At 36.5% G+C, this 27516-nt stretch overlaps 1 protein-coding gene across 4 annotated transcripts in view; it reads left to right on the top strand.

The window, feature by feature from the left end:
• The first annotated feature begins 3504 nt into the window (after positions 1 to 3504).
• PCDH18 (protocadherin 18) overlaps positions 3505 to 27516 on the top strand; it is a 61065-nt gene continuing 37053 nt past the window's right edge. The window contains exons 1-4 of one of the 4 annotated variants that reach the window (XM_017655587.3): positions 3505 to 6479; positions 7178 to 7266; positions 7358 to 7521; positions 14646 to 14779. In XM_017655587.3, coding sequence (XP_017511076.1) covers positions 3996 to 6479; positions 7178 to 7266; positions 7358 to 7521; positions 14646 to 14656 — 2748 coding nt within the window. In that variant the 5' untranslated portion in view covers positions 3505 to 3995 and the 3' untranslated portion in view covers positions 14657 to 14779. Of the gene's footprint in view, positions 6480 to 7177; positions 7267 to 7357; positions 7522 to 14645; positions 15796 to 27516 lie in introns of those variants that run through there. The other 3 variants (XM_017655585.3, XM_017655586.3, XM_073237043.1) reach the window with 3 other exon arrangements.

A 27516-nucleotide genomic window follows, 5' to 3' on the forward strand; every position in this document is an offset into this window, starting at 1 on the left:
GTGTATAATTTGTTCAGGATTACATAGCTACCAGTGGGTTGTACCTGCATTCATACTTGTATTGGGCTCATCTAAAAAGTCAAGCTTTTTATCTTAAACAGTTCCAGAGCACTAAGATTCCTTAATGGCACACAGTTTTGTCTAGTAAAACTTTTGCTCTGATCTAATTTCCCTTGATATATAATAGAGTAATTATTGAGACTTGTTACAGACATATGGTGTCAAGGAGGACCATGGGCTCCTTCTGTAAGGCATTTCACAGCAAATGCTATAAGGAAAGATTGAAATGTTACATCACTCTACAAGAAGATTGTGAGAGGCTATATTGTTATTTTGATGATGGGAAAGATATGATACATTGAGATGGGAATGAATATTTACTCATCTACTCATTTTTTTTTTGCATTTCATATGATGTAATAAAATATAAATTAATAACTACAAATATTAAACAAATTCCACATCTCCTTGTAAGAAATTATAGTGACTTTAATTTTGGATTCCAGTACCAAAAAAGATGCTGTTCTTCATGTCATGAAGAGACAGTTTACAACTGAGTGCTACATTCCCCTTCCTCTTCAATAAAAAGGACAATATTAAAGACTTAGAATTAGAAAGCTTCATTTTACTTAAAACAAAAGTAATCAAAATACAAGGAATAATAGAAGTGTTTTTAGAGGTGACAGGATATATTGCAAATGTAGCTACTATCTTTTCTCTAAGTTTAGCTATTCTCAGCCAGCTTAAGCTGACATGGGAAAAGGAACTTTGTGGATAAAATATGCACACCATGATGGAAGTAGCCAAGATTCTCCTCCAGAAGCTCAGAAGAAATTTTTTTTCCTGCTTCACATCACTCACAATGCCACAGTACTCAAGAGGTGAAGCCAACTCCTTTCTTTGTCAACACAAGCTGCCATATCTAAGGTAGATAGACTTGGGGGAACATTCGGTCAATTCTTCCTCACTGGATAGCTGAGAAGTTGTTTTAGAGGGCCTACCATGTCTTCATGGCTTTGTGATATTCCAAAAGGAGGACAAGTTTAATCAAATCACTAAATGAAGACAATTAATTGAAGTTTATCAGTTTTTGTCCACCTACAAACAAACCCATTCACAAACAGTAAATGATCTGGGAGAGAGGTTTGTTTGTTGGTTGGTTTTTTTCTTTTCAGACCCACCAAATAAGGACATTTGTGAATTGCTGAAGCTAATCAAAAGTGCAAAGAAAAGATTTATTTTTTTATTCTGTACTTTTTGAAAACAAGTTTGAAACGCATAGTGCATACTAAGGAGAAATCAAAAGCTCAATACTGTCAAGTACATATAGTTTCTCAGAGAGAGATCGGCAAGCTGCAAATCAAATGGTATTTGTTGAGGATGGCATTCTAAGCGAAAAAAGCCTTTGTCCATGAAAGGATTCCATGTTCTCTAAAGATTCTCTCTTTAAAGAAACACACTCTTGGAGTATAGATTAATTTACAACCTATTTAAAATATTTCAATAAGTTAATTTGAAGCTCTTTTTCACAATGATTTATTCTATTCAAACACACTGTCAGAAAAAAAGATTTTTTTTGTTTTTGGTTATTTTTAAGCATTAGGGGAAAATGTCCTCTACTTGAAGGCAATCAAGTCTATTGCTCTTGGAGATTTTGGGGGCTAGACTTCTCAAATCCACAGAGAACTCTCTTAGAACTAATGGAATTAGATTACTTTTGAATTTGCACCCCAACTTTGAATAGTCGCTAATTCCTTTCTTTGCTCTTTTAGTGTTTGCAAAGGGGTTCACTAAAGCCTGAATTGATATAATTATTGGCTCAGATTGTGAGAGATCTAGGCCAGATGGCTATGGGTCTCTAAAGTCCCAGTTGGTAGTGGTAGTTTCCCTAGTTTGCCTCTAGGGTTTGGGGATCAGCAATTTGAAAGGGCTACAAACTTGTAAAACAGTATTATTCATGGGGGCAGAATGTTCATCAGCGTGACCCAGTACTAAATACATTCATTATAGGCATTTCTATTCTGCACAATTTGCCACACAGCACTGGTTTCTGGAGGGGGAGAAAAAGACAATGGCTTATAAAATGCTTTTGAATGTCTAAAAAGAAGGAGAGTTCACGCTGAGACTCCTCTGCTTTCTTTTTTGGGAAAAACCGTCTTAGTGACTTTTTAGCTGAGCTCTGCTGAGAGTAAGCAAAGTGGAAAAATAAGAAAATTACTTTTTTTTATATGTTTCTGGGGGGCAAAATAGAGAGTGGGAGAAAAATAAATGGAAAAAGTGACAAATTATGTGAAACAGTAAACCTGCAAGTGGATGAAGACAGCTGAGGAATAATGCAAGAGGCACCAAAAAAAAAAAAAAAAGCAGCAGTAGAGCCACGATGATAAACTTAAAAGGAATTGCACAGCAGAAAGAACATCATAAATAATCATATTTTCAAGTAAGAATACCATAGCAGTTTCTGTGACCTGGATAGAGCACAAGCCTCCCATGATATTTCTTAGCATTTTGATGCACAAGAAATGCAATTTTCAGCTCAGGCATTTTTTTTCTTCAGTGCAAACAAGCTTTGGGTTTTTAAAATCCATATCTGAAAACTGTTTTCATAAATAATACATACATTATAAAAATTTGACTTGTCAACTATTGAGTCCATGTCCCACCAGCATTCACTGTGAACACTTACCGTGTATATATATAGTACCTTTTGGAAGAGCTTAGCATGCTAAAGCATGAAATGTCTTTTACTCAGGGCAAATAGGATTTTTTTGAAGTACAGGACAAAGAAATATAGCGGGTTTTGCCCAAACTCAAAGAAATAAGTGGTGTAATGTATTAACTATATTGCAAATTAGTTTCAAATCCTAAGGTGTTATTTTAAATCTTGCTAATTAAAAGAAATCAGGAATGGAAAATAGCCCTTTTCTTATCTCCAAAGAGATGAAAGTAAAACAGAAAATGAAACCTCTACTTGTTCTGTTCTTTATAAGAGAGCCTCAAGAAATGCTGCGTGTGCTCACAGGAGGAAGACCCAAGTATTTACCGAGGGGGAGGGGGCAGAGGCGGACTGAGTAGCATAATGAGAAGCAGTTTTCAAATTTTATTAAATTCCCCCACCAACAAAATGCACTTAGAGGTATTTTAAGTTAAACCGGTACTTAAAGACTATGAAAAGCAAGATGATTACATGTTTGTGGAAGAAGAAAGAGCAATTAAGAAAACCAGCGCAATTTAAAATGCCATATAAACAAAGGCGACCAGAAGTTGATTTAAAGTTTTCCTTCTGTAATTTGTCTCCCCTTTGTCGTGGCACGCTCAGAGAAAGTGAATGCAGTCAGTTGAGAGGGAGGGGCAGCAGGGAGGACGTAGGAGGAGCAGCCAGGGAGCCGCGCCGTCCGCCTTCCCCAGCCCCGCCCGCCCAGCTCCGCGCCCCCCGCCCCGCGCTCCAGCCCCCACCCGAGTCCGCCCTCGGTTCAGGGACTCCATCAGCTTTTGATTTGGAAGTACGCTGATTGGCTGGAAGCGATTCAACACACGCCGGGCTGGAGAGCTTTGTCTGAGTTGAAGTGAAGTTGTACAGATTTTAGACTGGAGTCAGCAATCACGGGTGTTTAGTCTGCAGCCGAGCAGAGAAAGGGAGAAGGAATCGCTCAGAAAGATCTACTGCAGCCTCGACTCTGCCGGCACCCTGCAATAGATGGATTCCGACTCCACAAGGCGGAAAACGCGGAGGTGACACCCTTCTGCCTGCACAGAGGGGACACACAGCCAAACATATGCAAGGATCGGACTCCATGCCCATTGTATCTGGAAGTCGTGACACGGTGTGTATAAAACAAAAGTTTGCGAGCTGTTAATTGCTGTGCTGTATTATTAGGAGGCGCTTTCAAGTTTCCAGTACCAAATGTAGCTTAGTTTTAAGTTGCCAAAGGAAGTTGAGGGAATTGCTTTGCTGTTTTAACTTGGTCTGTGAGAGGAATCTCATGAACTGACCGATGTACCAAATGAATGCTAAAATGCACTTTAGATTTGTGTTTGCACTCCTGATGGTATCTTTCAACTGTGCTGTACTGGGCAAGAATTTGAAATACAAAATTTATGAAGAGCAGAGGGTTGGATCAGTAATTGCAAGACTATCAGAGGATGTGGCTGATGTTTTAGTTACGCTACCTAATCCTACTGTTCGTTTTCGAGCCATGCAAAGGGGAAATTCTCCTCTACTGGCAGTAAATGAGGATAATGGGGAAATCAGCATAGGGGCTAAAATTGACCGTGAACAACTATGCCAAAAAAACTTGAACTGTTCTATAGAGTTTGATGTGATCACTCTACCCACTGAGCAGCTGCAGCTTTTCCATATCGAAGTTGAAGTGCTGGATATTAATGACAATTCTCCCCAGTTTTCAAGATCCGTCATACCTATTGAGATATCCGAGAGTGCAGCAGTTGGGACTCGTATCCCCCTGGACAGTGCATCTGATCCAGATGTTGGGGAAAATTCCCTCCACACATACTCTCTCTCTGCCAATGATTTCTTTAATATCGAGGTTAGGACCAGAACTGATGGAGCCAAGTATGCAGAACTAATAGTGGTCAGAGAGCTGGATCGGGAGCTGCAGTCAAGCTATGAGCTTCAGCTCACCGCCTCAGACATGGGGGTGCCCCAGAGGTCTGGCTCATCCGTACTAAAGATAAGCATTTCAGACTCCAATGACAACAGCCCTGCTTTCGAGCAGCAGTCTTACCTAATACAACTCTTAGAAAACTCCCCCGTTGGCACTTTGCTCCTAGATCTGAATGCCACTGATCCAGATGAGGGCGCTAATGGGAAGATTGTATATTCCTTTAGCAGTCATGTGTCTCCCAAAATTATAGAGACTTTTAAAATTGATTCAGAGAGAGGACATTTGACTCTTTTCAAGCAAGTGGATTACGAAATCACCAAATCCTATGAGATTGATGTGCAGGCTCAAGATTTGGGTCCGAATTCAATCCCAGCTCATTGCAAAATCATAATTAAGGTTGTGGATGTTAATGACAATAAACCTGAAATTAACATAAACCTCATGTCCCCTGGAAAAGAAGAGATATCTTATATTTTTGAAGGGGATCCCATTGACACATTTGTTGCTTTGGTTGGGGTTCAGGACAAGGATTCTGGGCTGAATGGAGAAATAGTATGTAAGCTTCATGGACATGGTCACTTTAAACTTCAGAAGACTTATGAGAACAATTATTTAATCCTGACGAATGCCACACTGGACAGAGAAAGGAGATCTGAATACAGTTTGACTGTCATTGCTGAGGACAAGGGGACACCCAGTCTCTCTACAGTAAAGCATTTTACTGTTCAAATCAATGATATAAATGACAATCCCCCACACTTCCAGAGAAGTCGATATGAATTTGCAATCTCAGAAAATAACCCACCGGGGGCATATATCACCACTGTTACAGCCACAGATCCTGATCTTGGAGAAAATGGACAAGTTACGTACACCATTTTAGAGAGTTTTATCTTGGGAAGTTCCATAACTACGTATGTAACCATTGACCCGTCTAATGGAGCTATCTATGCCCTCAGAATCTTTGATCATGAAGAAGTGAGTCAGATCACCTTTGTGGTCGAAGCAAGAGATGGGGGAAGTCCGAAGCAACTTGTAAGCAATACCACAGTTGTGCTCACCATCATTGATGAAAACGATAACGTTCCTGTGGTTATAGGGCCTGCACTGCGCAATAATACCGCAGAAATCTCCATCCCCAAAGGGGCTGAAAGTGGCTTTCATGTCACAAGAATACGGGCAATTGACAGAGACTCTGGTGTCAATGCTGAACTCATCTGCTCCATAGTGACAGGTAATGAGGAGAATATCTTTTTAATTGATCCGCGATCATGTGACATCCATACCAATGTGAGCATGGAATCTGTTTCCTACACAGAATGGGAGCTCACAGTTATCATCCAGGATAAAGGCAATCCTCAGCTGCATACCAAAGTGCTTCTGAAGTGTGTGATCTTTGAATATGCAGAGTCGGTGACAAGTACAGCAATGACCTCAGTAAGCCAGGCATCTCTGGATGTCTCCATGATTATAATTATTTCCTTAGGAGCGATTTGTGCAGTCCTGTTGGTTATTATGGTACTGTTTGCAACGAGGTGTAACCGAGAAAAGAAAGACACGCGATCCTACAACTGCAGGGTCGCAGAATCAACTTACCAGCACCACCCAAAAAGGCCATCCAGGCAGATTCACAAAGGGGACATTACATTGGTGCCAACCGTGAATGGCACTCTGCCCATCAGATCTCATCACCGGTCATCTCCATCTTCATCTCCTACCTTAGAAAGAGGGCAGATGGGCAGCCGGCAGAGTCACGACAGTCACCAGTCCCTCAACAGTTTGGTGACAATCTCATCGAACCATGTGCCGGAGAATTTCTCATTAGAACTCACCCATGCCACTCCTGCTGTTGAGGTAAGATCGTACTTTCTGCCCCAGTTCACTGACAAAGTCACCATTAGTGTTCAGAAGTTGTGTAGGTGTTAGTTCCTAAATGTTTCCAGGAAGAAGTAACAACACTAACAGTATTCAAATACTAGCATACAAGTTACAGTGTGTGTATGTAGCAAGTATACACACCTTAGCACACTGTTTTCAGTTTTGTTTTAAAAACTTGCATCTACTATGTATAATGCTGAAAAATAAACGTGAGGCTTGCAAAGGACTAATTAGAATTTCCTTACTTCTTAGATTAAGATACTAAAAGCCAAAAATAAAGGGGCTTGCTTTATTTTCATAGTTGTTTCTACTGAAAAATCAAAAACTGAAGCCCCCAATCACATCTCTATGCCTATTATACTTGTTCAATTTCTGAACATTTTCTGACATTATTTTAAGTACATGTATTACAGTGTTGTCTTTTACAGCAATTACCACTTTTTAAAATAACCCATCACTTTAATCTGTGGTATAACAAAGACAATCAATCTGTTATTTACAGAGGCATGCTTTTTCAAAGAGTTGTTGTAGGTTGTATTACAGGTCATTTCCATCTGTCAGCTGTATGTGGTGGCTGGCTGAATCGTCTGCCACAGGCCAGCATATGTGAATCTTTAGAACCTGTGAGTATTTCAGGTTTGTTTCCTGGAATCAGTTCTGTCTCTGGTTTCCAGCAGGTCTCCCAGCTTCTTTCGATGCTTCACCAGGGGCAGTATCAGCCAAGGCCGAGTTTTAGAGGAAACAAATACTCCAGGAGCTATAGGTATGAATTATCCTCAGGTTACCTATTAATAGTCTCAAATAATATGAATGCTGAAGACTAAATCTATACTTTCCCTGATTTATCTTTCTAGATATGCCCTTCAAGACATGGACAAGTTTAGCTTAAAAGATAGTGGCCGTGGTGACAGTGAAGCAGGAGATAGTGACTATGATTTGGGGCGAGATTCTCCAATAGACAGGCTGCTGGGTGAAGGATTCAGTGACTTGTTTCTAACAGATGGAAGAATTCCAGCAGGTAAGAGAGTAGTGATACATAAATCCTTGTTTTCAGATTTACTATACCAGTAAAGTGAACAATTTCGCCCATGCTTATATTCTTCTTTGTCCTTTGCACAAAAGTATCTGTAATCTGTGCACTACTGGCACTGAAAGTAAACTGAAACTCTTTAAAAAAAGTATTTTCTTGGAAGTCAGATAAAGTAGTTTGGTGAAAATGGAATAAGTAGAGACTCTAGCAGGACAAGAAGGAAGGAGTGGGGAGAGGAGGATGGAAAACCACACCACTCCCGTCTTCTCTCTACTCCATCCAGTACTGCCATAGGACACTTTGGAGCAACTCCTTATAAAATTACTGGGTGGTTGTGTCTTTCCAGACAGGCTGTGTGGGTGCATAGTGGTGAACTGGACTATAATTTGGAGGACACATTTCCTGAGTTGGGAATCAACTCACAGAATCAGAGATTAAAATATGCTAGGAAATGACACACTTTAATCACTAAAAATAGGAGAAAGACTGCATCTTTGTAGGTGGTAAGCACAGAAGAATATTTTTACCACCTTTCACTTATTGTCTGCACTATAGTAGAAGAGGAACAGGAGTCTAAGAGGGGAGTTCATAAGCCCACAGTTAGATGATGAAGATCCTGGTAAGTTATGAGCTGCATGTCCCTGAGTCCACTCCCTTCAATTGCTCAGCAGAAACTCTCTGAACCAATTGGATAAATACTGACTGCCTCATGGCAGCAACCCTGTTAGTCCTTCCTAGAATAACATTAGGCCAACTCTTAGGAACACATGAATGTTCCTTTGGCTACTTACCTTTCTAAATTCTGCTGAATGTTAATCAAATGACCACCAGTTGATAAATGAAAAGTAGCAGAACCAAATTATATTGAGTTTCATCAAATATCTATTTTGTAATTACAGGTAAGTAAGAGAGTTGTAGTTACAGATAAATGGGCATGAGGGGCCTTCAGAAAGCCACAGAAATTCAGTTGAAGTTCATAAATAAAAATTCTAGCTCTTTCAAGTCATGGTAGTAGTGGTGGCCATTTTGCAGTGGTATTAGTACTAGTTATAGTGGGCACACTACTAGTTACCAGCAGTGTCCAACACCAGGTGCACTGGGAGTCATACCCACACTGCCTTTCCCAACATGTTGACATAGGAATTATTAGTGGTGTTGGTAGTAATAGTAGCGTTCATATTTTTTTAGATTTGAAAACTGAAGCTTGTAAGGGTTAAACAATGTGTCCAGAATCAGGTAATATGTACATGGTAGAAGTGATTTGAACCAGTCCCCATACTCTTAAATACTAATCTATCTGGAGTAATATAAACTAACTTTTTTAAAATAGGTTGAGTGCATTTGTTCTTACAGTCTAAAGTCTTACTAACCTCTATGAAACTAGTAAATACTGCTGGGTTAATTGTTATTACATCCTACCATTTCTGGCAGGATGAATGCATAGAAATGACTTATAGTGGCATTAGGGCTACAAGGTACATGAGAGCTGATATTTGCAGTTATCTATGATGGTTTTGTTTCAGTTTAATTCATTTAAAGAGAAATTTCTGAAAATCTAGTGGAAAATATATGACCTTATGCAACTTGTTCAAAGAATCAATTTTATTATTCTTATACATGAAGTGAAAGAGCTGGCTGAATTACTATGATTCTGTGATACTGACAGAATTCTAGTTTTGAATAATGTGATTTTCCAGAGTATTATTTCATAAAACAGAAAAGTAGCATAATGGGCATAGTATTAATATTTTATTATGTAAGTTATTTTTAAATTATATGAAGTCTATTCATTGACATTTAAAGTTTTCAGCATAGTTAAAAGGAGAATAACTAGCCCTACTTAGATAACTTGGCCATTTCTATACCTAAGTGGTACCTTAAGTCTTTTTTAATTCTGAAATTTTATAATTCTAATAGCTAATCATGGAGGAACTTTTTTTTAAATGTCAACACCTCTTTCAATCTTTCCTGTATTTTCAAAGTTAGCAACACCAGATATGTTCATGTCAGGAGAGTTATCTAATGCTGGAATTAAAAAAAGTAAAATAAAAATAGATGTTAAAGGATAAAGACATTGGGGATACAATAGGAAGATATAAAGTCTACGTAATAGGGAGTCTTGTTTAGTGAGTGACTTTAGCCCCCTTCTGAGTCACATTTCTTTTCAAAGTTGGAGGTTTACTTTTATATTACCATTAATGACAGCATTTAATGTATAGATAGCCCTTTAAAAAACAACCCCATGTTTACACAATCATACTTAATCCAGGTGCTCGGTTGGAGAGCCATGCTGCTGGCATATGGAGTCCTTTTGCATCGGACGGTATCACAGTAGATACATTTCTGCCTTGCAGACTACCTGCTTCCATGCTGTGTATGCTGGAAAGTATTCTGGAGGCAGAGAGCACCAGGATATCACCAATGCTCCATAAAATATTTTAACCTTTACTCATGTTTGGCTAGTATAGAAAGAAATGTACATATTAAGTATCTATACAGAGCTAACTGTCTTTAAATCATGACTATCACTATGGTGATACTTCACCCATTTTCTGGTTTATTATTCATTCTGGCAGCTTCTGCCTGCACATGAGAGTATAAAACTTGTGCTTTGTAAACTTGTATTCCCAGGAAATATCCCAAATTTAAAAAAATGTAAGTCCACATCTGAATGTCATTAACAGCAATCAGTACAGTTTTCGAAAGCATGGATATTTTTAGGCCTTAAGTATCTTATTCCAACTATTTTTCTGCATCAGACTGTGATCAAATATAGATTATGTTATGTTGCATTGCCTGCCAACAGGGTCATTTCTGGTCATTCATTCTATTAATTCCCACAGAAATATTCGGCACTTTGAGCAGTAAAATCAGCCTACATTTTTGTCTGTTAGCTCATGTTTGTCAACATACTTTATTCCTTATTCAGCTTTGAACTATAGTACTACACGTAGTCCTGTAAAATCTTTTTCCCAACATACTCTCTGCTCCAGGATGACTTACAAAGGCTTTAGATTTCGTTTTACTTTTTAATATTTTTTATCATTATTCTTAATATTTTAAGACTTTTAATACTTCTTGATTGAGCTCATTGCATTTTTTCATCCATCTGTCATTTGTGATTACTTAATTGAAACATTCCTCTCTAATTCCATGTTCTCTCCATTCTCACGGCTGGTACTCTCATTCTGGCTTCTCTTCCATGTCTGGTTTATGGACCAGCATACAAACTGATGATATTCAGTATCTAGCAGGTTCTCCCTTTGTTAATCTTTCTTTAATACAGCTTGAACAACTTTTTCAGAACACTGTAATTTACATTTTTTTGGGTTCAAAATAAAAAACTGACTTTTGTTGCACCACATCACCTCATTAATCACTTATCTTGGCATTCCAAGTCAATTAAATCCACTACTAGATTGTTAAAACTCTTTTTTTTTGTATCTTTTGCAATAAGCAGAGCCATCTCTTCACAAAACATACTAATTCTTTCCTCTCTGACTGAAACCCTGGCTTATCCTCATTTTGTCTATCTAAATCCTGTTTGTCTCTTAAAATCTATTTCAAGTTTCTTTTTCTTTAACTACTTTAGCCTCCACCTCCACTGGTTCTTCTTTTCTTGACTCGCCCTCAGCATCATATAGTTTGGTACTTTAGGCATTTAGGGACTCATTTACTACACTTGACTCAGAACTAGATTTGAATACATTTGAGGGCAAGCCGTAGCACTTCATGTATTGCAGGCTCTTAATAGATAGCTGATGGATTGCTCAATAACTGATGCTTGATAGAAGTTTAGGCATACGGTTTTCTTTTTATACTTGATTCTTGTTCCTGCCCTCCCTGGAAGGTGTAGCATGGTGACAAAATTGATAGTGATTGAGTGGGAAAGAAGTTCCCTGTTTCCCTTTTGTCCTCCCCTCCCCAGAGGAAATTTAAGCACCTAGCAGAGCTTTCAAGGAATGACAGAAAGATTAGCCACTTGCACTACTTGCCAGCAAGTTCTCCTTCATTGGATGTGCTGTGGATCCTCTGTGGCACTGAATTATGTATACGTGGAGAATGTTTTCAAATAATAAAGTCTTCAGGGAAACAGTTGAAAGTATCAATAAAACTGAGAAATGCCCTCTTCTGCACCAAGGTTCTTCCATCCCTATTATTTTTGCCATCTTTCTCCTCATTAGTCTTTCTTCATCCATTTTCCATCTTTTCTGAATTTTTCACTTTGTGTTAGTATTTTATTATTAAAGCCTCATTTATTTATGGTAAAGATGTAAAATAGCATTCCCTCCTTAAAAACTACCTATGACCAAAAATAATTTGAACATGGACTATGATTTTAATCACCCAGATTGTATTTTTGGGTAAATGTTCTTTGTATTCAGGTCTCCAGAAAATTGATCATGTTTAGATGTCTGAGAAGTTTATGTACTGTGTTTCTTTTTATTCTCCTCTGTTATTAAACATTAAAACAAAAAATAGCCAATCGAATAATCAATCAAATAATCATGTCCTTCACACAGAGTTTAAAGGCCAGATGACAAATTAAAGATACCATGAGGTCTGTTCCTCTTCCTTCTAACAGGATGTAAGCAACACAACACTGGTAGGGCTCCTTTCCATTTCAGAGACTTAGGGAAAAAAATTCATTACCACTTTGATAGTTATTTCACTGCTGAGAAAACCTCACTGCAATTAAGGTATTCCAGTTACTGTCAACTCCTTTTGGTTTTGTCCACATTAAGTGATGAATAACAATAGTTGGTGAACATTTCTAAGTAGTAATAATGCATGAAATCAGCATGTCTAAACCTGATTTTATTCTTAAATCATACTTCTTTATTTAAATTTAGCTTTTCTTCACAGCAAAATTACACAAGGATTCTCAATGCTTGCCCTCTTTTCCTTATCCCACAGAGATTCTCAGAGAATCACTTTTTCTCACTCGCACAACTTGTTCTCACTTTTGTTCCTCAAATTATCCCCTTCTCTATTAAGAACTGAGGTCCAGAATTGGTGAGGTATAAGAACCAAATTATCTCAAGATTTAAGCCCTGAAGAACAGGGACTTCCACATTTTATTAATGAAGTCCTTTACTTCTCCTTTTTTGAAAGGAAGTATTTATTCTTTACTTTTTTCGGTGCATATACCTTTTCTAAAATTTTATTTTATTGTATAGGAACACTTAAACATAAGATCTCCACCCTTAAATATTTCACTGTATGACACAGTATTGTAACTGTGTTATACAACATGGTATAACAGATCTCCAGAGCTTATTCAGCTTGCTTAACTGAAAGTCTATGCCCATTGGTTAGTAATTCCCCATTTTCCCCTTTCCCTGCAGCTTCTATCAATCTGAACCCCCACTGCTGGATTCTATGAATTTGGCCATTTTAGATACCTCCTGTACATCGAGTCATGCAATATTTGTCCTTCGGTGACTAGCTTATTTCACTAACCATAATGTCCTTAAGGTTTACCCATGTTGTTACACACTGTGAAATTTCCTTCTTTTGAAAGGTCAAATAGTATTCCATTGTTTATATGTACCACTTTTTCTTTATCCATTCATCTGATAGTGTACATTCATATTGTTTTCACATTTTGGCTATTGTGAATAGTGCTGCAGTGAACAGGGGAGTCCTAATAAGTCTTTGAGATGGTGATTTTAATTCTTTTGGATAAATACCCAGAAGTGGGATTGCCTAATAATATTGTGTTTCTATTTTTAATTTTTTGAGGAATCTCCATAATGTTTTATATAGTAGCTGTACCATCTTGCATTCCCAACAGCAGTGTACAAAGTTCCCAATTAATCCACATCCTTGCCAACACTTGTTATTTTTGTTTGTTTGCTTTTTTATTACAGCCATTCTGTCAGGTTTGAGGTGGTATCTCATTGAGGCTTTGATTTGCATTTCCCTGATGATTAGGAAATATGTAGTCATTGCTTATTTTATGCAGACACTTTACCCCAGTAATGGGGATAGACCAATCAATATGACAGAAAACTTGCTTCCCTTGACAAGGAATTTGTCATTGTTCAAGAGTCAGTCTTTTTAGCAATAATTTTGGAGGAAGAGGAATCATTCTGAAGTAGATCTCTAGAATTAGCTCTGCATATGTAGGTATGCTGATTTCAATCAGGTTACCATTCAAATCTAAGATATTATTTTGCATTTTATGCATTCTGTTTTTTGCTCTAAAACTAAATCATGCTATTGAAGAAACCTAATTGTCACAGAAAGAGATGGATAATTTGTGGAGGATATTTTACATCTTCACATTTCCTGTTATGTAGTTCAGTTATTCTACTTGCCACATTTAGAGATTTTTCTCCTCTTTATTTTTCTGCTTTTCTCATATCAGCTGCTGTTTTCTTTGAGTGTGGCCACTTGCTTTCCAATAGGGCATCATAACAACTGAAAGAACTAACCAATGGATTTTTCATATTCTTCATGTTTTGATGACTTTTCCATCTTTTTGAATTTCAAACCTTTCAAAGAAGAATTTTAATAGAGTAACAACAGCTGTCTGGTAGTTGAGGATACTTGGCATTGCTATTTGAAGCAACAAGTCAACAAATGCTAAAAGAGATTAATAGATATTCTTGATGCTGCCTTTAAAAGGAAGTAGGCCAGATAGACCTCCAGCTCTAGAAAGTTACTCCAAGGTGTTCCTCAAGGATTATCTGGTGGCATTCTAAAATTAAGGATTTCACCTTAAAGCTCTGATTCCTTTTTAGGATTTATGTTCAGCAAATATTTCACAACCTACATCTTAGCTCTTTCCCATTCATTCTCATTTATAAGTTATCAATCCATTTTCCCATTATTTGAGTAGCAGAAATGATATTCCTGAGAAGTATATGAGTCGTACATAACCTTCCTTTCCTTATTTGATAAACAAGAAAAAAATCTTTAGACCAGGTCCATGTAACTAGCGGTCAAATTACAGCCATAATTGTAGTCTATCTAGTGTATAAAATAAGGGCTTAGTGTTATGGTAGTAGTTTGAAACTGTCATTCTGTATTTGGAATAAAATTACACGTTGCCCCTCATTTCCCGTCCTGCTAAGTATAATGACGAATCCCCCATTCTCCTCGAGCGCAGCGATGAGGCTCTGCACAGAGGAGTGCAGGGTCCTCGGACACTCCGACCAGTGCTGGATGCCTCCGCTGGCGTCGCCATCCTCCGATTACCGGAGTAACATGTTCATTCCCGGGGAGGAATTCCCAGCCCAGCCGCAGCAGCAGCGTCTGCACCCGAGCCTTGAGGATGACGCCCAGCCTGTGGATTCTGGGGAGAAGAAGAAGAGCTTTTCCACTTTTGGCAAGGACTCCCCAAACAACGAGGACGCTGCGGATCCCAGCACGTCCTCCCTGCTCTCGGAGATGAGCAGCGTGTTCCAGCGCCTCCTGCCCGCTTCCCTGGACACCTACCCCGAGTGCGGCGATGCGGACCGGTACAACTCCCTGGAGCGCCGGAAAGCGCCTCTGCCTGCCAAGACCGTGGGCTACCCGCAGGGGGTGGCGGCCTGGGCAGCCAGCACCTATTTTCAGAATCCCACCACCAACTCTGGCCCCCCAATTGGAACTCACTCCAGTGTGCAGCCTTCTTCCAAATGGCTGCCGGCCATGGAGGAGATCCCCGAGAATTACGAAGAAGATGATTTTGATAATGTACTCAACCATCTCAACGACGGGAAACATGAACTCATGGATGCCAGTGAGCTGGTGGCTGAGATCAACAAACTGCTTCAAGACGTGCGCCAGAGCTAGGAGATTTTTAACAAAGCATTTTTGTTTCCGTGTATATGGAAACAGGGAACAGAGAAATCCCTGAGAAGAACTGGCTTTGCCAAATAGTTGCATTTATCATAAATGTGTCTGTGTATATTGAATATTAAATACTGTATTTTCGTATGTACACAATGCCAGTGTGATTATTTTAATCTGTATTTTAAAAATACATTTGTACCTTATATTTATGTGTAATTTAACAGACAAATTTTATTTTTTTACTCCCATGACAAACATCTTTCCTAATCATATAGAAACTAGCCACTATTCAAATATATTATTGAACCAACTACAAAAGCACTGTGTAGATTAGTTATATTGGGGAAGAAAATGTTATGCTGTAGGGACACCCCCATTAAAATATTACACAATTCTTAGTTCCATTAAGTGATCCACCTTCCTTTTTCAATACTGTTTAAAAATAAAGCATCAATAAAAATGTTAATTTTATTATTATTATTATTGTTATTATTTTTCCTGCTCCCTACTAGTTCTAATTGTTCAATTCTCACAGCAAAATTGAAACGTAAGGAGACATTTTATTTCAGGACTGGAAAATATCTTTCACAATGATGAAAATAAGACTAGAGTTAATGTTTCCTGACTCCCAGGCTCCTACTATTCCAGGGCATCACACTGACCTGTTCTTGAGGATATTGTCTACTAATAATCAAGGGAAACAATAAATTTCATTCCATCCTTGTAACAGGAGAAGTGCTCCAGGGAAATGGAATCTGTCCTATAAATGGATAACAGATTGTATTCTAACAGTGTAGAGTATAAATGGGCAAAGACAGTTATGTCAGTGCCCTCCAAGGGTAGAAAATATAATTGATTTATTCTGAAACCATTCTATCTGCATCATCCCCTCTCCTCTCACAATACTTGAACATTTTTATCCTTTGTGATGTGTTTTACTATGACTATTCACTTTTAGCTTTGTCTCCAGTGCATGCTGTTATATTTTGGTTTTATTTTTAGTATAAGAACATTTATGAAATTACATTTTGTGTTATTGCAATTCTGTTTTATTTCTTGTGTGACAAATGACAAATTCTTTAATTATTGTGTTGTTATCTCTCTGTGTGGAATGCTTTAGTAAAGGAGATCATTATTATAACTGTTCTCTTTTATGACCAAGCTTCTATTGATGTTATTATTTCTATGAATACACTATCTTGACTGTACTCTCCAGAAAATTTTACTGTCAATGAAAATAAAAGGAAAATTAAAGTAAAGCTAAAGAACTGTACATAAGTCAGAATCCTGTTCCTACATACATGTTCAAAAGCATTGCATAAAGCATATGCTCCAGAAGAGGGTAATTCAGAGTTGGGTCTCCGGTGATAAAGAGGGAATATTCAGCTAGCTCAACAAACAAAAACAGAATGAAAAAGAAATGAATTTGAGATCTGTAAAGGAAATGAACGTAGTCTACCATATTCCCAGTAGATTAAAGAATTTAAATACATTTAAAGTGTAAAGAAGAAAGACCAAACAGTAAGTGCTTGAACATTTTTCAAATTTAAAAAATATATCTTAGAACATTTTGTATTAAGTTGTATTAAAAAAAAAGTACCCTTACAATGTTTCCAAGAGGTGGAAGTATCCACCTTGGCTTACTACTAAGGAATTGAAATACTAGGAAAATTAAATAATCGAAATATTGGCTAAACTTAGATATTTTAATTCTCAAGTGGGTACCACATCAAATAGACGTGTTATATGTTTCTAATGCACATTTTCCTTTGTAGGAGGGATTGCAATTACAAGTGAAATTTCAGTTTATTTTTCAGTAGGTAACACACACAAATGCTAACCACATTTAAAATACTTTTTCAAATTCACTTCCTTTCAGTACATACTATCATTAAAAAAAAAGGCTTTCATAACTTCACTGTTCTTAATTTAAAGCATCAACAATAACTTAGGAAGCAAAGCTGGAAATCGATGTTTGAATAATGTGCAGTAAATAAAATACAATATTATATTAAATACAAAACTTCTGCATATTGGCCATATAGTAAGGATTCCGTGTCTTAAGCTCCTTGCTTCATCAACATACTCCATTTCTTACTGTTTTCCAAGACCACAGCGTGCAAGATTTTTGCTTTTCATTCCTGTTCCTTTTACAGATAATATTATTTCAGTGAAAGCTGGAATGTCTGGTCCTACCATAGCAATCTAACCTCTCATGAAGTTTGTATTTCTTCTTCCTTGATACCATGTCCCTGTTCACTTTGAAGCAACCAAGAAGCACTTCAGTCAGAGACCCCTTTCTCCAGTCATTATTTCAAATCCCTTTGTCCTCATTCCATTCCTTTACAGGCTCTTCAGTGAATATCATCTATTAAAGTAATCTCCTTCCAAAATGTAATTCAACACTAAATCTGTAGCTTATCAAATATTCCTTTTAAATGCTTGTTTATAGGATGATTAGAATTGTCTTTCTTCAAATTCTGCAAGTTATTAACATTGTTCTTTGTTTATCATTTATTTCTTGGTATTTCGTAGATGGGGCTTATAGCTTTGTGAATCATTTAAATCCTTGCTCCTCCTATCACACAGATATCACGTTTACCACTTAACAATAGATGATTATTAAGGCAAAAGATGGGTAAGTAACTCTCTTATTGGAGTCACTGAAGAAGTCCCATCTGTGAAAATCAGCTTAGCTTAATTGTTTCACTTTTTTAACTAATGTCAAAAATACTCAAAATTGAGTGTGATTTATTGACACATTAAAATTCAAAGAACTGTGTATCTTAAAATTTAGTTTTATGAGTGAAAAATGTATTGCCTGACCTAGCAACTTTCAGTCTTGCAGGAACTCATCCAAGACAGTTCAGGCAATGTGCCAAACTATTGAAAAAGTTTGATGTTTCCATTCTAATTCTATATGCCTTGATAATATATCATCATAGTACCAAAGATTAGGAATACTCAGAACTCTGAAAGGCAATAAATATTATATAAAATTAAATTCAAACCATATAAAAGTCTAAGATTTATGCTGTTTTAAAAAGAAAAAAAACAATGAAGGTTTTCAAAAGAACCAGCACATTGACTTCCTTAATTGCATGTTAAATATGTAAAACAAAGCTATCTTAACATTTATTAACTGTTTTCTATGTTTTGAAAGTTTGAGATGCCTTACTGATTATAATCATTTTTAATATATTAGATGACTTTGAAAATGATAGAGAAGATTCTACATGGTTATACAAAGTTTTAATTTAATGAATAAGGTTATTTGGGCCACTGAATAGCCATCTTATTCAGTGTAATTCCTAGAACAAAGAGTAAGTCACTTTTTTGAAATAAATGAATGTTATCTAAAGTTTGACATTGCAATTTGAAAAACTTTATTGCCCAAATTGTGATTCATTCTTCATCTGTGTGACTGGAGTCATAGTTCAGTATGTACACATTGTATACTAGAAATAATAAGACCTTTAAAGTAATCTAAACCAAAAAGTTGTTTAATAGGTAGACCCTATATTATAAATCTGAAAATGATAGTATGTATTTTTCATTAGTTTGCATTTTGTATTATATGTTAGTTTCTACAACTTGTGGTGGTGTTAAAAGAATTTTATGGGGAGCTGGTAGTGCAAAACTTGCTACTGAAATTTACATACTCCCTGACTTTTAGAATTGCAGTAACATCCTACCCTGGCACTTTAAATAATAGTGCTCTATTTCCTTTTATGGCTTCTCCAAGTTGCTCCTAATTCTTGTTTGCTTTTTCAGATTTTATCTTTTCAATTTATTTATTTTATGGTATTCCTCCTTGATAATTTATCCTAGTGTCCACATTTTATAGTGTTCTTCTCCAATTCTTTGCATGTATATAGTTCTTTCTACAACCATCTTGATTTTATCAATTCTTTCCATGTTTTTTCTGTTATTAATATAACAGATCATATTTTTGAGATATGAAGCTAATACCTTTCCTTCTCCTGAACCTTTTCCCTATGATTCACTAGTCTAGTGGAAGGATAAATTTATACAATTAAGAACAAGAGGTAATTTCTTTTGTTCCATGTTTTAAATTAAATGCTTTAGAGTGCCTGGGGAGATACCAGTTACTTGACTTATTCAGGGGAGGAAATTAATTTTTTCTAAATGTAAAACACTTCTCTTTATGCATTAGGTTGAACTACGAAAGATGAGCTTTGAATTTTACTATAAGCCATAGTTAAGTGCAAAAAAAATGAATGTTAAGTAAAAAAGTAAGAAAGGTCCATTGCCACACAGAAAAGAAAGATAACAGACAATTGTTGAGGGTATAAAGCCCTAGAGATAAATAAACTGAAAAGGGCAAAATATCAGATGTCAGTGTTTTATTTCCACCCCAAGTGATCTTAAGAAGAAGTTGTAGAATAAAGTGATGCTTTAAGGGAAGATGTTTCTCTTACCCCTGACCCTCCCTGCACAGGAGTGCAGACACAGAAGGAAGTGGTGCCAAGGTGTGTGTGCTTCTGGGATAGCATCTTTCCTCTTTTAACTGCTTTTGTGTGGCCTGGAGGAGATTCAGACTCTCTTCCTTGCCCAAATCCAAGAGGGGCTTATATTAACTATACAATATTTCAAAGGGCCTATGTCTAAATGAAGTAAAACTTTCTAAAAGCCTCACATACATTCTTGTTTTATTAAAAGGTACATTCGGTAGCTTAAAAGAACTAACCAAAAAAATTCGAGACAGAGGAGGCATAGACTTTCCCTTTGGAAGTAGACCTTTGTGTTAGGTTTTAGATTCCAAATAACTTACACAACTTCCAGTAACTCTTGTTACATTGACTTTAACATACCCAAAAAATGTAATTAAGAACATTTCATGAATTTTAACAAGAAAAATATTTGCCAGTCTCTGTCTTGTGATTCGGATCTCTGCTGTGAACTCATGCCTGGAGGCTGTCAGTGTGGACTCGCCAACTCCCTTTACAGAGTCTCGGCCATCACTCAGTGCGAGGCAGTGAGTGTCCGAGAAGACCACTGACAATGAGCCAAGTGTCATCGTAGGAGAAGCCTCCAAAGGACCACCCACCAACTGACTCTGTCTTCACTGCTTTTCTCTCTTCCCTGTCTCCTCAGTTTCTTCTTGGGTGCATGAATAGAGGGAGAGCATTTAGATCATTCTTTCACTCAACAAATATTTATTGTGCACTGTTCTAGGTGTTTGAGATACACTGATGAATAGAACAGACAAAAAAAAAATAGATGAAGACTGTGACATACGTATTAGAAAATGTGAAATCCAGAACACTGATGATGCCAAATGCTGGCAAGGATGTGGAGAGACAGGAACTCTCCTACATTGTTGTTGAGAATGCAAACTGGTACAGCCACTTTGGAAAACAGTTTGGTGGTTTTCTACAAAACTAAGCATACTCTTACTATACCATCCAGAAATCATACTCCCTAGTATTTGCTCAAAGGAACTGAAAACTTAAGTCCACACAAACCGGTACGCTGATATTTGTTATTAGTTTTATTCATAGTTGCTAAAACTTGGAAGCAACCAAGATATCTTTCAGTCAGTGAATGGATGAATTTATTGTAGCACATCCAGATAATGGAATACTACCCAGTGGTAAAAAGAAATGAGCCTGTTGAGCCATAAAAAGACATGGTGATCTTTAAATGCATATACTAAGTGAAAGAAGTCAATCTTGAAAAAGCTACATGTTGTATGATTTCAACCACACTACATTGTGGAAAAGGCAAAATTATGGAGACAGTAAAAAGATCAGTGGTTGCCAGAGATCAGGTGGGGGTTTGGGGAGAGAATTTTGGGAACAGTGAAAATACTCTGTATGTTACCACAATGATGGATACATGTCATTATACATTTGTCCGAATCCACAGAATGTAAAACACTAAGAGTGAAAAGTAATGTAAACTATGGAGTTTGGGATTATAATGTGTTAATGTAGGCTCATCAATTGCAATAAATGTACCATTCTGGTGGGAAATGTTGGTAAAGGGAGAAGTTTTGCATATATGGATTCGAAGAGTATATGGGAAATCTCTGTACCTTCCTCTCAATTTTGCTGTAAATCTAAAACTGCTCTAGAATGAAGAGCAAAGCCAGCAGGAAGAAAGCACCAGGCCATAACTGTCTTGACAGGACAGACCATACATAATAACAGTGTAGGCATATACTCATCCAGTGTGATGGGCAACATGAGAACAGAGAAATGACCAGAGGCCCTGCTTTGTTTACCTATACATCTCCAGTGCCTAAAAGAGTAGCTAGCCCATTATAGATATATACTACATATGTACTGAATGCATGAATAATTGGATGCTGCTTCTTAAACCCATATGCTACCCAGAGAGAAAGACTCAAAAAATAATGGCATTACTACCATAATAAACTGAGTTAATACCCAAACATTCTTAATTATTACATCTCATGGAACTAAGGTAGCATTAAATATAACGCAATTCAGTATTTATGCCAGTAATAGGAATTGGAAATCAGTAAAATTTGAGACCAGATACGAGTGTGTAAGTCTATTTCTTTTTCACTTTTCAGCACCACTTTGATACTCAAGAATACTTTTCCCTTTTCCTTGGGCATTTTTTTTCTAAATTAGGTAGTGCCGTCAAAGTCTCAAAGTTGAAGTTCCGGAGCCACTTCTTTCTGGCAGTATGACTTTAAATAAGTCACCTAACAAGTGAACAATTTGGTCTTCACACTTGTACTACAATGTTAATAATAGCAATAACACTATGTGCCTCAAATGAAATGAATAATGACCTCCTTAAATTAGAGGAGGGAAACACAGAAGAATTCATAACAGGAACCATGTGTTTTCTTGTGTCATTTTTCTACAGAAGAGCTCATCAGCTCAGGTGCACATATGAAGAATTAAATAAGTTTCTTCCCCATCTGAGTTTTACCAGATGGATTGAAAGAAAAAAAAATTGTGTATAAACATGAGAAACTGTAGTTCATGTTGTTACTATTAGTTGGGAAAAAGCTAACAATTACAATAAATAAATTCAAAATGAACAGCTTCTCAAATATAGCAGAAGTTTCTTCTCATGTAACAGTCAGGCTTGAGTAGAGGTCATTTGAGGACCAGTCTCATGAAAACCCCACCACCATTAACCCATCATTTCCCAGGTTCCCTTGGGAAGGGTCTCCTTTTCAGCCAGACACAAGGGAAATGGCATGAAGTAACAATAAGTAGGACGTCATTAGAGAACAAGCCTGAAATGTCATATGCAATTTCCACTGAAAGCTCATTGGCTAGAAAAAGTCATATGGCTATGGACAGTCATAGGGAGGCTACAAAATGCGACTTGCTGTATTTAGGTGAACACAGTCTCTACCTGCACTAGCCAAATGTCACTACCAGTCATTTACGTAATTTTTCAGTAATTTTCAGTTCAGTCCTCTAATTCCCACACTAGAATTTTGATACCTTGACAGAGGAAGTGTGTATATTTATTTTTGGTTTATTTTTGTGACTCCAGAGACTAGGACAATTTTTGACCTGTCAAGGGTATTCATTCTATAATACACAGAAAAAAAGAAAGAAAGAATAAAATGTAAATCCTACACAGTAATCCTTAGTGGCTCAGGGTCGGGTGTGCGGTAGGGAGGGCAAGGCGTGTAATGGGAAAGGGTTGGTAGATATAGTTTTTAGTGGAGTCAACCTTTTTTCAAAATAAATATGACAATGCTTTCTGATAGTTATGTGAAAAGTGCTTCCCTGTTTATAGGGGTGGGGAGTAGAGGGGGTGGAGATTGCCTGCAAATTAGAGTGAGTGTACCCTTTATGCTGAAGAAAATGTTCTCCATCTTGATGGGGGTGGTGCATTACATTTGTCAAAACTCATCAAAATGTACACTGAATATCGTGTATTTTATTGTGCAAATTATACATCAATAAAATTGAAAAAATCACAATTAACAAACTATGGCTGAGAAGCAAAAAATGAGAAGAATGTGGGGACTTCTCACTGAATTGAATAAAATCTTCTCTAATGCAACAAGTTAGTTCATAGTGAGTCCCAGGAGGATAATTAAATAATGCTACTTTGGCAGTGACTCAGTACTGTGACCTGGCCACTTGTCTTCTTGTTATAACTTAGGGGGAAAAAAAATGTCTAATAAATCTAATTATCTTAATCTCTACACTATCAGCTGTGACAAGGGGCAGCACAAAAGAAACCACCAGGAACACTGCAGCCCAGACCTCATCCAAGGATCCTTCCCACTTGGAGGGAAAAATTTCTGATTTTGTTTTGTTTTGACAGAAACCCAAATTGTTACATGGAAGAACTCTGTGTGCATTACCCAAAAAATATTTTGTGCGTGTGTGTGTGTGTATGTGTGTGTACAGTGTAATATATATCATGTAGGTAACAATTTTTGCCAAGCTTTCTGAAAGTATTTGGAGTAGTCCATGTTAGCTATAGGAGAAATTTGGGGCTTACCCAGAACGACCACAAGATTTTTAAGCAGCAATATGATTGTTGCTCCAAAATTATAATGATGAAAGATCCAGAGAAGCTGTCAGATGAACAGTGGATCCCAGCCTGGCAGTTGAGTGCTTATACCATGCTCTAGGCATCCAACTGGCCCACAGAGTATTAGAGGTCATGTGTTAAATTAACAGACATGCCACTCACCACTGGAGTGTTTGCAGAATCCTTTCTTTCCTATTGAGTGAGTCATTGTTGAAGGTTTGTGATTCACAGCATTAGTACTTGTAGGAAAACAAGCAGGCAAATAAACAAATGGCAAACAAAAGAAAAGCATAATCTCCTACCCTCCAACCTATGTCCCTTATTTTTATTATAATGCATTCAGTCTGACAGAAGCAAAGACATGCCATACATTCCACTCATGTCCCAGATGAAGGAATGCAGGATAAAAATAATGTACAGAATATATCTGGCCTTCCACAGAAAGAATCTCTCAACTGCCAATTTTTTTTTACTTTTAATGTGGAGGGATGCTTTCTGCTCATTTAGCATGAAAAATCTCCATTGATATTTAAGTCTCTGAATTTCAGTGAAAATATCTATATTCAAAAGTATTCACCCATTGCTTCAATTTTGAATGGAGGTTTAGAATGTGACTCAGAATAATCCATTTTATTTCATGATAGAACAACTTTTCTTAAATAAATTTTTATTCTGAATACTTTTCGATTTTTTTTTCTGCTACCATGCTTTCAAAAAGGTGACCACTCTTCAGAATATCATATCCTGAATATCACCTCCTTCTCTGAAAAGAAAACTTGATTTAATCACATCTTTCCTTGACTTTTCACATGTTCCTCATTTTATTTGGTTCTAGTTCAGGCAAAAAGCTACTGCTGATAAATGTTCTCCTTTAATTTGTATAATATATTTTTTGTATAGCACTCTCAACTGTGTTTTTCATTTAAACAGTCTTTTGACTAAAAACTTACATAAATGAATCATGTGATGGTGAGCAATTGATTCGTTTCAGATTTAAAAATATAAAATTTATGACAATAACATAAAAATACCAACACAAATTGTGTTTCTATTCAGTGTCATGCTGTTTTAATTATTCCAAGTTTAAAATGGTAAGGCTAGAACAACATAATTCTCTTCCTTTCATTCTCTTTCTGTCTCTAAATCTTTAGGACATTTCTGACTATTTTATTCCTATTTTAACTTTGGAACCAATTTGTCTAGTTTCCAAAAATATGTTGTTGTTATTTTTACTGGGATAGTACTAAATTTATAGATTAATTTGAGGAGGAACTGACATTCTTACGATGTTGCATATTCTTTTCCAAGAATGTGTCTTTCCTCATGCTCATATCTTATTTTGTGTTTCTCAGTGGCATGTACAATTTATGTCAAAGAAGATTTATCTTTTCTGTTAGGTTTTGTATGTTATGTTTTGGTGTTTTAGTCTTGCATCTAGTTACTGTCCATACGATAAGACCCTTTATTCCTATGTGCCCAGCCCTATAACTGGAAAAATATATATTATTTCTAAATAATGATAATTTTAAATTCTCTTTTCAATTTTTTTTGAACCCTAAATTCATTCTAAATTCATTCCCCAATGTAGTCTCCAATATCACTGGCTAATGCTTCCAGAAAAATTGATAATCAAAACATTGATATCATATTTTGTTGCTTTATTATTGATTTTAAAGATAATAAGTGTAATGTTTCATCAATTAGCATACATATGCTATTTTTGCATTTATATAAACATAGTCATATAGAAGCTATTCTATATTATGATTTTTAAAATTGAGAGTAGATATGGGATTTTTTTATATCTAGTGATACTTATATGACTGTCTCCTTGGACTTACTAAGTATTTTGTTTTATATATATAGTTATCCTACTATTTAAACACACTAACATTCCATGAATAAGTTGCATTTGTTTTTTACTATTTATTAAATAAACAGCTGAATTTTGCAAGTTATATTTTTAAATGTTTTTATTTTAATGTGTTTGAATGTTCTGTTGTTTTCTTTTGTGTGTGTATCTTTAAGAGGATTTTGGTATCAATGTGATGCACATATTCTAAAAGAAATACTTTTTTTTCTTTGCCCCAAACAATTGAAGTTTAATTGAAATTATTTATTACTTGAAGTTTTGGAATAATTCCCTTGTGAAGTCATCTGGGCAATAACTATTAGAGAATTTTTTCTCTTGATTGGTAAATTGTGTGTGTAGTTTTACAGACCCATTTTGTGGGGTCAGCTTTGGTAGTTAATGTTTTCAAAAAAGGTATTCATTTTAACCATGTTCTCAGACTAAAGATTCAAAAAGATTAGTTGTTTAGCAGTCTACTACTAATTTTTTGCATTTTTTAATGTCTTTATTGTCATTGATAAGGTTAGATACTGCCCTTTTCATGCTACCAATTTTATTCATAAGAAAAAGTAATAGGTTTTATTTAATGGTTCTAACACTTAACTGTTTATATGTAATTAATTATGGTTTTATCTTTATTACTCACTCCTTTCTTATGTTTGTTTTATATTTTTTCAAACATTTGAAATTGGATGCATGCTGCTTTTGATACTATATGTTAGAAGAGGCACATTCTCACTTTTCTAAATATTCTATGTTGTTTGCATATTTATGAGAATCAATTCCTATAATACTTTGTGTTATAAAAAAACAAAGATTTGGGCTATGATACTAATGTAGGACAGGGACACAGTACAAGCATCATGATTAACTTCTCCTGCCTATGATGAAAAATGCTAAGATATAAATAGCATAGCAAGAACAGGAAGGACTCCATCTTAAAGCTAACATTCCATTTTAAAAACCAAGGAGTTAATAAGTAGGCTTCCTAACATTTTTTGGTAGTCAGCCAACAACTTATCTTAAGGTAGGGCAGGCAGTCTTAACTGATACATTCCCAGTACTTGAGGGAAACCACTATGTTGGGGAGGAACTGGATCAATAAATTCCTTTTGTTAAGTTTTCTTACAGAATTATCTAGAGGACTGACTGTAGATAGTAACATAATGTCTCCCACTGGAAAGAGACATCATGAGACCACAAGTCAAGCCTATGCCCAACAACCCCCACCCCCACCCTTTGCCCTATTCTTAAAAACCTTAAAAGACAGAATCCTAAGCCCTTAGGTGTGCCTCCTCTCTGAGGTTGCCCACACTCCCCTTTCTCTGAGTCTGTACTTTTCAATAAAGCCTTTTCACTGCTCAACTTGCTGCATTTTGTCTCTGTGCTCTTCCAGCGGTAAGCGTCTTTGTTACTTCATTATTTCACTCTATTTTCTACACTTTAGCACAGATCTTCACCCTCTCTGTCGTACTTCAGCTGCCTTGTTCTCTGCTGCCTGAAAGGCAGCTGCCATTCCCTGCTTCTCTCATCACCCTACCTACACTCTTCTGATGTTCTAGAGAATTCGTTCTCATTCAGAGTCCAGAACCCTCCTCCGTACTGCCTGAGAATTGACCAGCTGTGCAGGCAGACACCTCCCCAGATGCAGCTGCATGGGAACAATATGAGGTCATTATTTTTTAGAATACCAGTGTCATTAAAGGATACACACGTTTATGTAAAATAACTTATTACCACCATGTGTTTCTATGTCTCCTTTTTATTTCTGTAAAGTTTGCTCACTAATGTTGAAGCTGTTTTTGTTTTGTTTTATTAGTGTGTAAATAATTATC

This window comes from Manis javanica, chromosome 5 (genome assembly GCF_040802235.1).
Source record: "Manis javanica isolate MJ-LG chromosome 5, MJ_LKY, whole genome shotgun sequence".
Lineage (NCBI taxonomy): Eukaryota > Metazoa > Chordata > Mammalia > Pholidota > Manidae > Manis > Manis javanica.